The 16,852-nt window shown below is 36.4% G+C and overlaps 1 protein-coding gene across 9 annotated transcripts in view; it reads right to left on the minus strand.

The window, feature by feature from the left end:
- mpp2b (MAGUK p55 scaffold protein 2b) overlaps positions 1-16,852 on the minus strand; it is a 101,044-nt gene that overhangs the window by 41,893 nt on the left and 42,299 nt on the right. For all 9 annotated transcript variants that reach the window (XR_012387531.1, XR_012387532.1, XR_012387530.1 and 6 more), the window contains 1 exon segment: positions 2,776-2,876. Coding sequence is in view for 6 of the 9 variants with exons in the window: in XM_073917547.1 (XP_073773648.1) it covers positions 2,776-2,876 (101 nt within the window). In the remaining 3 variants the exon portion in view is untranslated.

Below are 16,852 nucleotides of genomic sequence, written 5' to 3' on the forward strand. Positions count from 1 at the left end.
CACACCCAGCACATTTCCTCTTGGAACTTTTACCTTCTGGTGGACGCTACAGAGCACTGTGCAGCAGAACAGCCCGACAGGCAATCCCTCTCATGAACACCTTATTATAGTAATCGTGAAACAAACATCACTAATTGTTATACACATATACACTTATTTATTTAACAACATACTTTACATGCCAATTTGCACATACACTGTAAGAGCTGCACATGTAATGTTGTATTTAGTAATATACAGTTGAAGTCAGAATTATTACCCCGCTGAATTATTCACCCCCCTGTTTATTTTTTTTTTTCTCCCTTTTTCTATTTAACGGAGAGAAGATTTTTTGGTAACACTTTATAATAACTACACACTATGAACCATTAATTAAGCATTAGCATATGGTGAATTCATTATCTGTTAAGCATTAACTCTACATTAATAAACGTTAGTAAGCAGTTTATAACTGCAGCTGTAAATGCTCTTTTCTGGACTACATTTATACTGTGCTTAAAAATTGTATTTTCATACCTTGTTAATGATTTATTTTTCATTACTAAATGAATTATTGCATTATCTACAAACCATTTGTATTTAAGAGTAGTTGGTAGTTTTTAAGATCATTCAGTATGAGTTGGTAAATGATGAATCAACTATTAAAAATCAATGTTTATACATCTTATTGTTCAGGCATAAATTAATGATTACTTTGTATGCTAATAAATGCTTTATTAACTCAACTTCATGCTGTTTTGTGACCTAATCTAAAGCGAGGACTATTTATGATTTATAAATCCCTTATAAATGATGATTAGATGCTCTTATGCTCTTAATAATCTTTGCAATCTTATCTAAAAAGTAAAATTACTGTAAAGATTAAACATTGTTGAATGACAGGAGTGTCAAAATATGACATAAAATTGTATAAAATAACAACAATATAATAATTTAACAGTATAACAGGATGTGATGTTTAAACTGTACAGTAATTTTATTAAAGATTAGGCTGCAAAGATTTATTTTTCAATTGAAGTTCAGTTTCATTTGTGTAGCTTCAAACAATTGGGTATAAATAAAGTCGTTTTTTTTTTTTTGTTTTTTTTTCCTCTTTAGAACTGAGCATTTAATCATCATTTATAAGGAATTTATAAAGCATAAATAGTCCTCACTTTAGATTAGGTCACAAAACTGCATGAAGTTGAGTTAATAAAGCATTTTTTAACATACAAATTAACTATTAGTATATGCCTGAATTATAAATGTTAATTTGAATAGTTTATTAATTATTTACTAACTCATTCTGAATGATCTTAAAAAGAAACCAACTATGCTTAAATAACTGATTTGTAAATAATGAAATACTAAATTTAGTAATGCAAAATAAATGATAAACAAAGTATAAAAGTTCAGTTATTAAGAGCAGTATAAATGTGGTTCTAAGTCAAGAAAACAGCATTTGTAGCTTTAGTTATAAACTGTTTACTAACATTTATTAATGTAGAGTTTCTCATTTCTAATAACTGATTTATTTTATCTTTGCCATGATGACAGTGAATAATATTTGACTAGATATTTTTAAGACACTTCTATACAGCTTTAAGTGGCATTCAAAGGCTTAACTAGGTTAATTAGGTTAACAGATTATGGTAATTAGGCAAGTTATTGTATTATGATGGTTTGTTCTGTAGACAATCGAAAAAAGCCTAAAGGGGTTTAAAAAATTTAAAACTGCTTTTATTCTAGTCGAAATAAAAAGACTTTTACAAGTAATAACAGGACTTTCTCCAGAAGATAAAATATTATCAGACATATTGTGAAAATTTCTTTGCTTTGTTAAACATCGTTTGGGTAATATTTAAAAAAGAGAAAAAAATTAAAAGGGGGGTAATAATTCTGACTTCAACTGTACCTGTACACACACTTGTCATTTTGTTTATTGGAATTCACTGCTTACTTTTATTTTGAAATATATTTATTATCTGTTTTCTGTCCTGTATCTGTAAGTCTGTTGCACAGTAGAAGCTCTGTCATTAAAACAAATTCCTCGTATTTGTGAACATACCTGGAAAAATAATTATTCCTGGATAAAGGTCCTGTCCATGCGAATGTTTTTTTTCAAAACCACAGATTTTATTAAGTGACTGAAACCAAAACTTTCAAGTTTTCAACTGACAAGAATAAAGACTTTGCGAAACTCAGAAATAAACGTACGCGAGTTGTCACTTTCAAAAGGTACAAATTTGTACCTAAACGGCCCATATTAATACCTTAAGGGTACACATTAGTACCTAAAGAGTACAAAAATGTTCCTCTTAAAATTTGTAGGTACTAATAATATATAGTTTAAGGGAGCCAATATGGACCCTTCAAGTACAAATGTGTACCTTTTAAAAAAAGAGTGTAGAGTGGTCATGTGGACACTACAACTGGAGATTTTGCCTCAGTGTGCATGCTGTGTTTGCCTTTTGGATTGGGCAACATGGCTGGGTTCACAAGAAACGCAGAACATGCAATTGAGGCAAATTCCACACATTAGTGTCCTTGAATTGTGTGCAGTATACTGATGCAAATAAGTAATTCTGTGTTTGGTGCAAACTCAGCATAAAATGCTTTTTACTGCCAGCAAGACCTAAACATACATTACATTGGGTTTTGCATTTTTGTAAGGACAGAGATTTATCTTTTAAACAAAGGCGTGAAATACTTGTGTTCTTGTCGAGTTAGTTTTGAAGCTTTTGTTCTGCTAAGAGCCAGTGTAAACACATGGGTGTCAAAAAAAGGCCGACTCACGACTGGACTCTCCATGATTCCTTTCAGGAAGATGAGGTCCAGGTCATTGGCTGTGGTGGAGCTGGTACTGTCACTCAGAGTATCAAGAAGACTCTGCATCGCTGTGGACAACAAAACAATAGGATTCACAGGTTAGAAAGAAGACACTTTAGTAGAATGAGTATATTACATTTGAGGAAGTTGGTAGTAAATACTGAACTGACTGTATGGAATATCTGATTCTGATTAGTCAGTCACCACATTCCAAGGAATGTTACTCCAACATAACTACTGCTGAATAACACAGGCCCATCTAGGTACCTCAAACCATCCTGACCATCAGTAAATACGTTCACAACCATATGCTCCGCTGCTGTTTTTGACTGTATGGTGGAATCTTGTGACTGAATAATATAAAGGTTAGTGTATACTCCATCAGCTCCATTCAGCTATTTTAATTTCTGCCAGCTTTGGCTTTAATGAAATAATTAATAAACTATTACATATCAGAACTATATTTTGTATCTAATTTTAATATTTTATGACAAGTAAACATGTAATAAGTGGGATAAAGTATATCCAGGAGGTTGTTTTGCAGACAGGGCAGAACATAGTGTAGATCCTCCCCTTTTTAAAAAAAAAACAGCCAATGGCATTTTGTTTTTATCACGTCATATTATATTGCTTATGAAATTTGATTGGATCCAAGACCAGCAACGAGATGATCCCAAGGTCTCCATATCCGGGACCAGTCCGTATCCTGAGCTGCCGCTGCGGTGGTGGACATGGGGGAGTGGAGAGCATGAGACTGATTCCAGTGATGCTCCAGGGACAGACGAGTCTTGGCTGAGGCCAGCTTCCAGCCTCCACCGCTGAGACTGCAGCTCTGCACAAGACTTTTGGCCAGCGGAGAAATTAAAATAGTCGTGCCGAACTGAGTCTGGTTTCTCTCAAGGTTTTTTTTCTTCACTCTCCTATCGGTGAAGTTTTTTTCCCTCTCCGCTGTCGCCTCTAGCTTGCATGGTTCAGGATCGGTAGAGCTACACATCGATGAATTTGCTCTTCAGTGTTTGACTCTCAGTAATGATTTTAAACCACATTGAACTGATATTTGTGAATTTTTCATTCAATTTATGAAAATTCCTAGTAGCCAGTTTTCCTGTTAAAATGTATCAACCATTAATTGAATAAATAGATTGAACAATTGTATTTATGACCAATAAAATACAAAAATCCATTAAATCCCATACAAAAAAAATATTTTATTTAATTCATACATTAACAAAACAATATGAATATGCAAAAGGTTATTTAAAATAAGAACTGCGTGACTAACTGCACCTCAAATCACATCCTATTTGTTCTCTCTCTCTTGTAATAAAGGTAAACTGTTTTAAATAAATATGAAATATTCACATTTTTAAATAATGTCTTATTATCATCTGCATGACCAAAAAATAAAAAGGTAGCCCCTATTAATCTACAGTTGAATAACCCTTTTGGTTTCTATGGCCATTTATGAACTTTAGGCAGAGCATACATGACTGGGTTGACAAGAAAACCTTTTGTCAAAAATCTCAACACTAATTGGCTCATCAAACCCTTCTGATGTCGATCCTATTGACCTCATTCTTCTAAATTAGTAGCCTATGGGAGAAATGACCATGGATAATAAAGGGCAGAAAACAGTTTGTTTATGACTGTACATAAAAATAAGCTAACTAAGCAATAATAAGCTGTTTTTAACATATAAAAATGAATGATAGTAAATGAGAGCAGACGTCTTGAGTCAATAAGGTTCCAATGACTTCCAACCTGCTCGTATCTGAAAAATAAAGTCAATAGAAATGCATCAACCTTCATTATAAAGGCAAAAGTAGGCTTCTTTTCCAGTTTCATATAAACAGTAAAATCTATTTTGGCACTTCTACCTTTTCTATTTGTGGACCACTAGAGAAGACTGAAAGAAGAGGGGAAGATATTTTAATTAAACACTATAAAGGCATGAGAGTTTCCTTGAACAAAGGACAATGTTGTGCAAGCAGCAAACAGAGCGGTGCAGGAATGACTTTCATGAATAACCATGAATAATTCATGAATAAAATAAGTAAACAATACTCTAATGTTAAATGCATCTTTATATTTCAGACTTCATGTCAAAGTCCTTGCTCTTCATCTCCAGCAACACTTCATCATTTAACAAAGCTTCATTAAAAACACTTATAACATAAAATAATGATTTATATTGTCTTCTGAGGCTCTTTGCTGGAACTATATTTCTTTAAATATAGTTTATTATAATATAGTTAAATAAAAGGATTATTTAAAACAATTATTTAACAATCCTTGTTTGTAGAAATATATATTGTCTTACTTGAGAAACATTTAAATAACCTTGAGAGAAGATCAGTGCAGTAGAGAAACCATGAAATCAGAATCTCCTCAAACTCAGAGCTGAATGTTGCTTCGGATAAAAGCATCTGCGGAATGCATAAATGTAAGAATAAATAACTTCATGAAAGCCTCCATGCAGCGAAGAAACGTCAAAGAGCTACTTTCAAAGGTGTCTTTTGAGTCTACATGTTTTCAAATTCTCTTTAAAGAAAAATGGCATGCTTGAAAAAGGAGCACGGCTTCAGATAAGCTGGAAATTTCACAATTATTGCACTAATATTATGCAGCGAATACGGCACATAAGTGGATCTTTAAAACAGTCAAGTCAAACGTTACAGATGCTTGGACTCATCAAACACATGTAATTATCTCACAAACTGAACTAGGAGTGTCAAATAAGGGACATGTACAAAAGAGAACCAGGATCAGATTATGGAAACTGTTTTAATATGTATGTGCATGTGTCACTTTATTCACATAAATGCATTACAGCCATGAAAATGCAGATTGTCATTTCTCATTCCACAACATGCATTTGCTGTGAGGTGAAATAAAGTTCTCTCTGGACAGTGCACAGCAGTTTAATAACCTCTGCATATGATGAAGGTCAAACCTCTATCCCACGACTGTTGCTAGGCAAAGCTGACAATGAGTAAACTGACTGTTTGCATCTGGTTTATTTAGTGCTCGAATGCTTCCTGTCTGTTAAATAGGTAAATATTGCAATTCATTTACTTTTCAACGCTGCTTATTGGGGATGTTTTCATTTCATGTAAGATTAATTCAATAATTAAATGTCTTATTTTTATTATTATTACACTCTCTTATTATAATCCTGAAACAGAAATCCTAGAATAGTCTCAAGCTCAACATTAAGGGTTGTGGTCTGAACCACAGTTAAAGGTGCTGTATAAATTAATTATAATTATAAATTATTCATTCTAAAGCATAAAATACCATAGTATGCTTGCAGATATTTAAAAATCATGCTAAGTAAACATACTTGTTTTTCTGAAAAACAATGCTAAAGACAAATATTCTGCTTTGAAAATGTGCATAACATGACGGAACATCAGTCTTTGATTGAGTCTTTTAACCCGCCCAATGCCAGTTCGGCCAATTACATTTAGGCACCCCGGGTTGTCTTGGTGGCAAACCATATATTTCATTCATTCAGTCAGGAAAGCTCTCAAAGTAAGTGTCAGTGACCAAAATGCGACCTCTGGTGGACAGTAGCAGACTCCGAAATGAAAAGCAGATTCAGAATTCACATGAGGTGGTTATGAATTAGCGAATAATATAAATATTATGAGCGTAAACATTAAGTGAGCAGGTTACATTGTAACCCCGTGTCCTAACAACAAACTATGAGATTTGCAGTGATGAGCAATTTGGCTGTTTGCACCAGATGCAAAATGACAGAAATTTAAATACAGCCATTCAGAAGCACAGAATATGTGCACCTAATGCACTCCAACAAAATGGTATGGTTTATAATCTAATTAATACATATTAAACCTCTTTAACACTACATGCTGAATTACTGATATGTGTTGGCTTGCACTGAGTCACAGTTCTTCAGTTCAATTTTCAAATGATTAATTTTATTTTCAAGATTTGAAGTGAACTTTCTGCTGCTGCTTTCAGTAGAATGGTAATAAATACCATGTAAAATGTCATTCAAACTCACATTACTAGTCTTTAACACTGAATAAAGCACACGAGGTCTACCTAAGGTGATCAATGTCAGTTTGATCAGCTGTGAGAAATAGAAGCCATTTCTATTATATAATTTTGCAGCTGTTGGTTAGAACAAAAACTCCTTTTAATATGGAAAATATTCCCTTTATCGCGTACTGTTGCTTTTATTTAGAACATGGTTTAATTCGGCCTTAAATCAGCCTTTAGGCTCGATAATCAGACACACTCCTGGTAGTATCGTCAATCTGGCAACCTGCAATTGCACGTGTTTTGAACCAGTTGTGCAATATCTAGTTCAACCACTGGATGTCAAACTTACATACTGGACCTTATAATATATATATATATATATATATATATATATAAAATAATACATTATATAGCACTTTCAGCTGTTTTGGTTTCATTTCACACCAGACCAACTGCTCTAGAACAAACAAGTTAAAACTAACCAAAAAGCAGTCACGTGACAACATCCACATCAGTAGTTGACTAGACAAATTTTCAGTACTGCATTTTGTTGATAAGAACTACCATGTGGGAAACACACGGAAGTAAACAAAGAGCGGAGGAAAAGTCTGCAGGCACTATGAACCTCCTCACAGCCATGTTTGTCCACTCCATGACCTGCCATAATTGTGTTAAAGTGTCAAAAACTTTTCATCATCCCAGAATGCATGTGATTTAGTCCACATAAAAGAAGGACTTTCTGCATTTGAGTCAGTTTGAGGTCGGTTCATGTTCACCTAATACGATTTGCCCCTTTCACACCTGCCCAAAAGAACCACACCAAAACTGCAAATAAACTCTGATACATTTTATTTGTAAGTAAATGAGGCAGGTCTGAAAGAGATGAGTTTTTAGGCATTAAATAATGATGCAAATACTCTTAATTTGAGGAGGGTAAACAGTAGTGAATCACTTTGCACGATTAATTTACTCCCCCATGAAATTCATGTATTCAATAAGGTTAGATGCATAAATGGCTGTATCCACGCATTTCCACGATTTTTAACATCAACAAGACTAAAGTGGTACATAAATTTTAGTTACTTAAAGTATGTAAAGATATCAAAATAAAGTAAACTAAAATATTATGCCTAAAGCTGATTCATACATTAGATCAGGAGTGCCCAAACATTTTCTTATGAAGGGCCAACAACCAAACTTGACTGAGGCTTGTGTGATGAAGGTAATTATAGTTGCCATGGTTAATTTTCTAATTTATTTAATAATATTTCAAAAATAACATTGCTTTATATGAACTAATACAGCATATGTTCATTTTATAATGAAGTTATTACAGTAAAAACAAAAACATATCATTATAACAGAATGGAGTTACACTACTTTTTGCTTTGATTTGCTCACCGATATCATCTGCGTAGTCTGTTGAGTGACATTATTCACATTTTGAAAAATCGGAATAATTTACAACATTTAATTGAAACATTTCATTTCAATTTGCTTTTTCTGTAGCAAAACAATAAAACAAACAAAAAAACAAAAAGTGACGTCAAATTAGACATGACAATCTTCCTTAAAGGCATTCACCCCAACCCTCTCCATCACTCTCACTTTCTAGATGGGATGGTGGACCAAATCAAAGGTTACAATAGACACACTTTGGCCTGCGGGCCCTACTTTGGGCATCTCTGCACTAGACTAAAAAGCAAATTAAGATGCTTCTGCAGCAAGTATTCAGGTTGGGGTGTGATGAATCTGGTTTACAGCATCAGGAGACTGCGTCGAGGCTAAAAGTGGCCCAAGTATTTATAGTTGTGTAAATATTGACATTTTAACAGCTTTAGATTGCCTTTTTAATTGCATGACAAATACAGACATGACTATTGACACCTGCTAATATAGAAAATTATATCCTGTCATAGTGTTTTCAAGAACTTTTTAGCCACATAACAGAGTTAAAGTTCACTGCCATTCGCTTTTGCTGTCAGTTTAATGCAGTGGTCACCAAACTTGTTCCTGGAGGTTTGGTGTCCTGCAGATTTTTGCTCCAACCCTAATCAAACACACCTGAACAAGCTAATCAAGGTCTTACTTGGTATACTTGAAACATCCAGGCAGGTGTGTTGAGGCAAGTTGGAGATAAACCCTGCAGGGACACCGGCCCTCCAGGACCAGGATTGGTGACCCCTGGTTTAATGTGTCACGGCTGATTGCAACATATACTGCTATATACTTTTCTGGAGATCCTGAATTAGATAGTCAGAGGCACATATGGCTGCATTTCGTCTTTAAGACAAATGCTACGGGGTGGTATGATGTCGTTCCTTTTCGCATTTACTAGCTCACCGCTTACCTCTGTAAAAGCTTTTTCGCTGTTATCAGTTTGACAATGGGGTTTGAATCTGGTGAAGAATGGTTCCAGAAAGTAGATAAGCCAAAAAATAAATAATCAAGTAAAAAACAAGAAATCAGGATGCCGTGAGGGCTTTTCTATTTCTAGATTGCTTTCGAAAACACTGGCGATTGGATTTAGGGAAGTCGGTGGACGCTGGTCAATCGGAGCTTTTAAAATAATATCGGTTGGGTTTAGGCAAGGAGGAGTGTGGGTCAGTCGATCGGTTAGTCAGTCAGTCAGTCGACGGTGTCCTCTGGTGGATTTATGTAAGAAGTGCAGGTGTGAATAGCACTTGAAAGAGAAATTTGAAATCTCAAAAAGCGTACACAGTGGCTTCTGACAGATTCATGAAAATAAAAGCTACAAAAACATAGCTTCTAGGACGTATTTGGTGCTCTCCAGAAATGTATATAGCGATATGTAATCAGAATGAGCCTGGTTGGTCTTATCTTTGGACACTTTTGATGTTGTTGAACCAAGTAAAGATCTAAAAAAAAGTTTGACAATGAGAACTGAATCATGAGCAATGAGCATTTGCCATTTGCTCTCTATTTGCTATAATTAATACCACAAGAAGCTCTGTAGTGTACATTTCCATGGAAACACAACCTAATGGTGTGCGTCTGAGCCAAAGGGTCAAACTCATTACTAGCTCTGGGTCGACATCCTGTTAAGACTGAGTGACATTTAAGCTGAAAGGACAGCACCGACATATTTCTGAAACTGACTCGTGAGACCTTTACGCTTTGATGGACTCAAATTCCAAAACATGTTTTTTAGAGAGGAAGTGCAGGAACTTCCTTTGAACATGCGTCGATGCTCAACACAGTGCCACATTGTATTTTTCTTACACCCAAGATCATAGCACTGGTCACATTCAGGTAACATACTTGTTTAAAGCTTATCTTAACATAAGAGCTGTATTACTGCAGTTTATTTTCCAAGCTCAGGACTGCTGCTGAGTGTTTGGCTTCTGACTCATTTCCATTCCAGCGCACCTTCAGAAACAGAACACCGTTTTCATTCCAGTACAGCAGTCATTTCCTGGAACTATCTTAACCTCCCATATTACACATACTAATTCCAGCTCCGCATGAAGCCTGGTTGACAAAACAAATGTGGGTACAATTTGGCATACTGTGGTACCGAATTTTATTTCATTTTATATACAACTGAGTCATCCAATGACTTTCAAATGTCACGTTTTGTCCCTGTTTTTATTTAATTTCAATTTCTCATTCTGAGGTAAGTTTATTCTGCTGTCACACTCATTTTCTCACCTGCAGCTCACATTCTGTGACTGAGTTTTTTCTTGAAATATGTTCAGCCAGCATAATAGCACTCAACTCATCTCCGGAGAACAAACATGTGGCAAATTATCTCACCTGTTTCATATTGCATAAGAAACCACTCATATTTACAGTAATATTAGCTGGTCGATTGAACAAAATAAATGGAGCCATTTAATGATTTCCATATATTCACATATTTTTGACAGCACGCAATGATAAGTCTTTGTCTTTAAATGGGTCTTAAAAATAGTTTTAAATGTCAGATCATGTAAGCCTCCACCTTATTTCTGCAAGCAATCAATTAATTGCAGTCTTTTCATTCCCTGGAGCACAGATTATTTCTTCTATTTATGCCCATTCTCATTTACTTGCATAAAGACACCTCAACTGGATTTCTAATTACACACTTCAAACCCCTCATGGGTAGTGATGGACCTCCTTCAAATCTTCTAGATTTTAATCTTAATAATTTTTTGTATTAAATAGTTTTTGTCTTATCTTACTAATGATCTTTGTGCATTTGGAACTGACTCATTCACTCATTCCCTCACTCCAAGTCCATACCTTTAAAACACTTATAGAAGCACAAAGTATATAGTGTGCTATTTGGGATGCAGCTCAGTTTTTGACCACACTTTGTTATTATTGTTCATTTATTCGTTTGCTGGAAGTGAATTTAGAAATAGCTTTGAAACAAATCTTTGCGCTGTGGAAATATAAATTTCTATCAACTAATTCCAAATGAAAAATAATCTACGTATAACTGAAAAGTTATATTCTCTGGTTTTTAATTATATAATTTCATTAACATCCCAGCTAGGAAGGACATTAACCTTTTGTCTTTCTGACAACAGGCTAAGCCAATGTAATGCAAATTGTCAGTTTCACAGCATGGGGTGTCTATTGTTTTCTCTTTTCGATCAAATGGTCAGGCGGTTTCTGTCTCCAGAACATGATGAGATTAGACCTGAGAAGCAGTTTACCCTGCCGACCACAACCCTTAATTTGCATGCTTTGTTTAGCCATATCCCCTCCTCCTAAGAACACAATATTGCCATGAAATCTTTGTCTTAATTCAGACTTGTGTGAGACTTGTGAGAGACTTGTGAAAGAACTTGCAGACTGCGGACCTCTAGTAGGCTCTTGCATGGACATCTTAAAGACGCTGTATGACTGCAGATTAACCAACACGTCTCAATAAAGGAATTCTGCTTGTTCTGAGTCTCCTGGACTGGGTTCTCTTCTTTTTTCACTCATTTATTTTTTTTTTTACAACAGCGCTTAACAAACAAAATTAATTATGTAGACTAATCGGTGTCTGTGCGTACAACATGTTTCTTTATCTACGAAAAAGAGAAAGTGAAAGTGAAAGTAAAGGCCGATTGGAGTAGGCTCATTCTCGCGCTGCAGATGCTCTGTTTAACTGTTTTCTCGCTAGTGAAGTGTTTGTTTTTTACACTTACAAAGTCCTCCATGTAAATTGCAAATGCACCATGGGACGACACAACAGGGTCTTAAAGGGAATGGGAGATGAGCCTCTAATTATTTTTTTTCTCAAAACACACCTATAACTCATTAAGAGAATAAGCTCAACCCTGTTAGACCATGCACTGTGGCACAGAGCGTGTTTATCCATCCTTAAAATAGCAAAAGTTTGGGCATTTGGACATGCTCTTAATGCTTTTGCACCCTGAGCTTCAGACTTTGCTCCTAAATCGTTAAAATAAAGCCCATGGTCCAGCACAGCCTTCACGCAGTCCCATACCTGCACACTTCTCAAAAGATGTAACTACATATTGCATGTTTGCACTACATTGATGATGATCGGAAGCTGTGGCAGTGATGCCTTGAGGCGTCATCTTTTCTATTACAATAAAATTATTATTTACATGAAAATATTTGTTTACAGAAGATTCAAGAAATGCACTATTTAAAATATCTTTTACAGGATATACAAGAGTCGTTTTATTTAGAAGAGATACTGCTTATGTTCTACTTTTGAAAACAATAAAAATGATTTATTTTGTTTCCAAAAGTGCAAGTTATTTGTGTTCACTCTTTTTTAAGAAAAAAAGTGACTTTTTGTTTTAGGCAATGTGTGTTTTAATTTAATTGTTGGACGTTGATGTTCGATAAATACTCATAGATAGAAGATCTATGAGTGCTAAGAAGTGGATGATTATTTTAAAGGCGCCTTCATTCAGAAATCTCTCACTTGTAATATGTGAACATATTTACTGTACAAAACTTGTCAGTGAACTATGAAGGCAAAATAATTTAAATCATAAATAAAATTATTTTCAATACGATCATTAATCATAATCGAGTTAAAATGTTCAACTAACTGAGATTTTGATTTAAGGACAAATCGCTCAGCCCTAATAGAAAGGTGTGCAAACATGTTTAATAACAAAAAAAAATCTCCTAGTTAAACAAAAGAATCATTAAAACTATTTAAATAATGTTGTCCTTTATAAATCACTCTATAAAGCATGGTCTAATTGAATTTATGTTATGTAATATCCCAATCGCACTGACAGTGATTGTGCCTTTTTGCAAAGCTCGAATGAAAATCCTGTTTCTGCTATTGTTATATTATATCCTGCATGTGTGAAATCACAACAGAACAACTAAAATGAAGTCACCTGTGCTCCATCTGCAAGCTCATTTGAAAAACATCCCTAAGTTCCTAGACACTGTCATTACACATAAATCCTCTGCTGATTTCTCAACAGCTTGTATAAACACAGCACACACAACACCTACAATATTAAAACACTCATCTTGCTCGTCTCTCATAAATACTGTATGTCATGGTGGCTTGGGTGATTGGAGATGCCAGCCCTTCTATTCATGCAGCACACACGGTCGGTCTACAGGTGTGTGTGTGTAACCATGTGATTCAATGTAATCATGCATTATTAAACAGGTAAACTGAATATTCATGAGGCAGACACTGCTAACTCTGTCCAAGAAGGTCATGCTGTCAGTATATATTGTTAGCCATGGGACTACAGTTCATATCCAGAATGAAAAAAGCGCTATAATATAGCTTTAAGACCTAGAAAACTGAAATACTGTAAAGAGATGGAACATATTTCATTTGTATTTGAACTTTAAAAAAGGCAGTAAAGAGAGAGAGAGAGGAAACCTGGAAATAAAAGAAGTTGTCAGACTCATTCTCTCCAGGCAGCTCTAGCAAACACAGGATGTGCTCTCATGCACAAAACTAATTGGACAGTGGTTTGTCACCTCTCCTTCACTGCACTCAAACACACACTCTCTGCTAGAAAGAAATAGACAAATTTGAAGAAAATTTGTTTTCAACACAACCACTATATAAGAAGATATGAATGCATCCAAAAGGTCTAAAATTTAATCAGTTGTACTTTAAAATGCAATTAAAGGGGTAGTTTACCTAAAAATGTACTTTTTTTTTTTAGTTGAACACATAAGAAGATATTTTGAAGATCAAAAAACTGTAACCCTTGACTTCCATAGTAGTTTTTTAGGTTTCTTTAAAATTTCTAATATATTTAGTAGGGCTTAACAATATATAGGCAAAGCAGTGGCGCAGTAGGTAGTGCTGTCGCCTCACAGCAAGAAGGTTGCTGGTTCGAGCCTCGGCTCAGTTGGCGTGTCTGTGTGTAGTTTGCATGTTCTCCCTGCGTTCGTGTGGGTTTCCTCCGGGTGCTCCGGTTTCCCTCAAAGACATGCAGTACAGGTGAATTCGGTAGGCTAAATTGTGTGTGTGTGTGTGTGTGTGTGTGTGTGTGTGTGTGTGTGTGTGTGTGTGTGTGTGTGTGTGTGTGTGTAGATGTTTCCCAGGGATGGGTTACGGCTGGAAGGGCATCCTGGATTAGTTGGCGGTTCATTCTGCTGTGGCGACCCCGGATTAATAAAGGTACTAAGCCGACAAGAAAATGAATGAATGAACAATGTATGGTTTGAGCATGGATATTGCAATGTGTGGATCTACAATAGTCACATCGCAGGATTAGATTATTTAGCATTTTAAAGATGAGAAAAAAATATGCAATTTTACAGATTTCAAGCATCTGTAAAACTACATTTTTTCATTTAAAAAATGTTGCCAATCTTCGACATAGGCTATCAATGTCTGATGCGGAAAGGCTTAGTCATGCTTTCATGACCTCTCGATTAGATTATTGTAATGTATTACTAGGTGGCCGCCCTGCTGGCCTAATTAACAAACTTCATCTGGTTCAAAATGCAGCTGCTAGAGTGCTTTCTAAAACAAAGAAATATGATCATATTACTCCAGTTTTTCATCATTGCGTTGGCTCCCTATTAAATATTGTATACATTTAAAAATTTTATTGACTACCTACAAAGCCCTGAACAGCTAAGCTCCGCAGTATTTGAGTGAGCTCCTGGTGTATTATAGCTCTTCACGTCCACTACGCTCAATTAATTCTGGACAATTGATTATTCCCAGAATATAAAAATCAACTGTAGGCGGTAGGTTTCTCATATCTGGCACCTAAACTCTGGAACAGCCTTCCTAGCACAGTTTGGGAAGCAGACACACTCTGTCAGTTTAAAACTGGATTAAAGACACATCTCTTTGCATTAGCATACACATAAAACACAAATGGAGTGACGCAGTGGCGCAGTAGGTAGTGCTGTCACCTCACAGCAAGAATGTCGCTGTTTCGAGCCTCAGCTGGGTCACTTGGCGATCTGTGTGGAGTTTGCAAGTTCACAGTCATGTGGCTTTCCTCCGGGTGCTCCAGTTTCCCCCATAGTCCAAAGACATGCAGTACAGGTGAATTGGGTAGGCTAAATTGTCCGTAGTGTATGAGAGTGAATGAGTGTGTATGGATGTTTCCCAGAGATGGGTTGCAGCTGGATGGGCATCCGTTGTGTAAGACATGTGCTGGAGAAGTCCGCTGTGGTGACCCCAGATTAATAAAGGGACTAAGCCAAAAAGAAAATTTATGACAAAACAAAAATGCTTTTGAAATCCAAATCCTCTAAATCAGGGGTCACCAATCTCGTTCCTAGAGGTCTGGTGCCCTGCAGGGTTTAGCTCCAACTTGCCTCAACACACCTGCCAGGGTGTTTCAAGTATACCTAGCAAGACCTTGATTAGCTTGTTCAGGTGTGTTTGATTAGGGTTGGAGCTAAAATCTACAGGACACCGGACCTCCAGGAGCAAGTTTGGTGATCCCTGCTCAAAAGTATTGTTAAGGCTGATTTATACTTCTGCGTCAAACACCGGCGTATGCTACGGCGCTGACGCATAGCCCTTCGACGTGGCCGTCGGCCTCGTTGACGTGCACCTCTCAAAAAATGTAACTACACGTCGCAACAACACATAGCGCAAGCTCTGTGATTGGTCGGCTTGGTAGCGCTGACGAGTCTGGGCGGGACCGAGAGCCGTGCGAATGGCGCGAGCGATTGTTTACAAGTGTGGAGTCCCGTGAAGGAGCTCCAGATGGAAAGTTTTGTTTTGTGTTTACCTCAAAGTTAAAGTTGTTGCACGTCTGCTGGTTCCTGCCTCAAAATGAGCGAGTTTGAGTCACTTGTACAACCAGGAAGTGTTCAGGAAAAGCTAAACAGAAGCGAAGAAACTCGACACAGAGGAAAATTTACACCTCACTGCCAACTAGCGTATCGGAAGTGTTAATGCAGACCAACAGAGACAGCGCGCAGAAGTATAAATGCAAAGTTACACCGGTCACTTGATGCAGTATAAACCAGTATAAAAGTATAAACCAGGCTTTAGTCTGCATTATTTAGGGCAACCGGAGCCGGGAACACTTCCCAAAAGACATTATAATTTGAACGGCATCTTTTCTTATGTTAGTCTTTTTTTTATTATTCCTGATGTTTCCATGATCCTGGACCAGGCTGTATCCTGAGCAGCTGCTGTGGTGGTCATGGAGGAGTGCAAAGCATCAGACTGATTCCTATAAGACCCCAGTGACAGACGAGTCTTCGCATTGATCCTGAAGGACCAGCCTGTACACCAGCCGGTAACCTCTCCCACCTGTAGCTTCTCCACGATGGACGTCCAGTGTTCTCCAGCCTCCAGCGCCTAGACTGCAGCTCTGCACAAGACGTTTGGCCATAGGAGAAACGGTCGTGCTCAAGCTGGTGCCACTTGCTTGCATTGTTCAGAACTTGTAGAGCTGTGCATCGATAGATTTGCTCTTCAGTGTTTGGACTTTCAGCAGTGAAAATTAAACCACAATGAACTGAACTAAACTGAACTTCCACTCTTAAAACTGAACGGACACTGTTTCAGTTTACTTGAATCTTCTGTGTGAAGCTGCTTTGACACAATCTACATTGTAAAAGCGCTAGAGAAATAAAGATGAAT

Source organism: Danio rerio, chromosome 12, assembly GCF_049306965.1.
Source record: "Danio rerio strain Tuebingen ecotype United States chromosome 12, GRCz12tu, whole genome shotgun sequence".
Taxonomy (NCBI): Eukaryota; Metazoa; Chordata; class Actinopteri; order Cypriniformes; family Danionidae; genus Danio; species Danio rerio.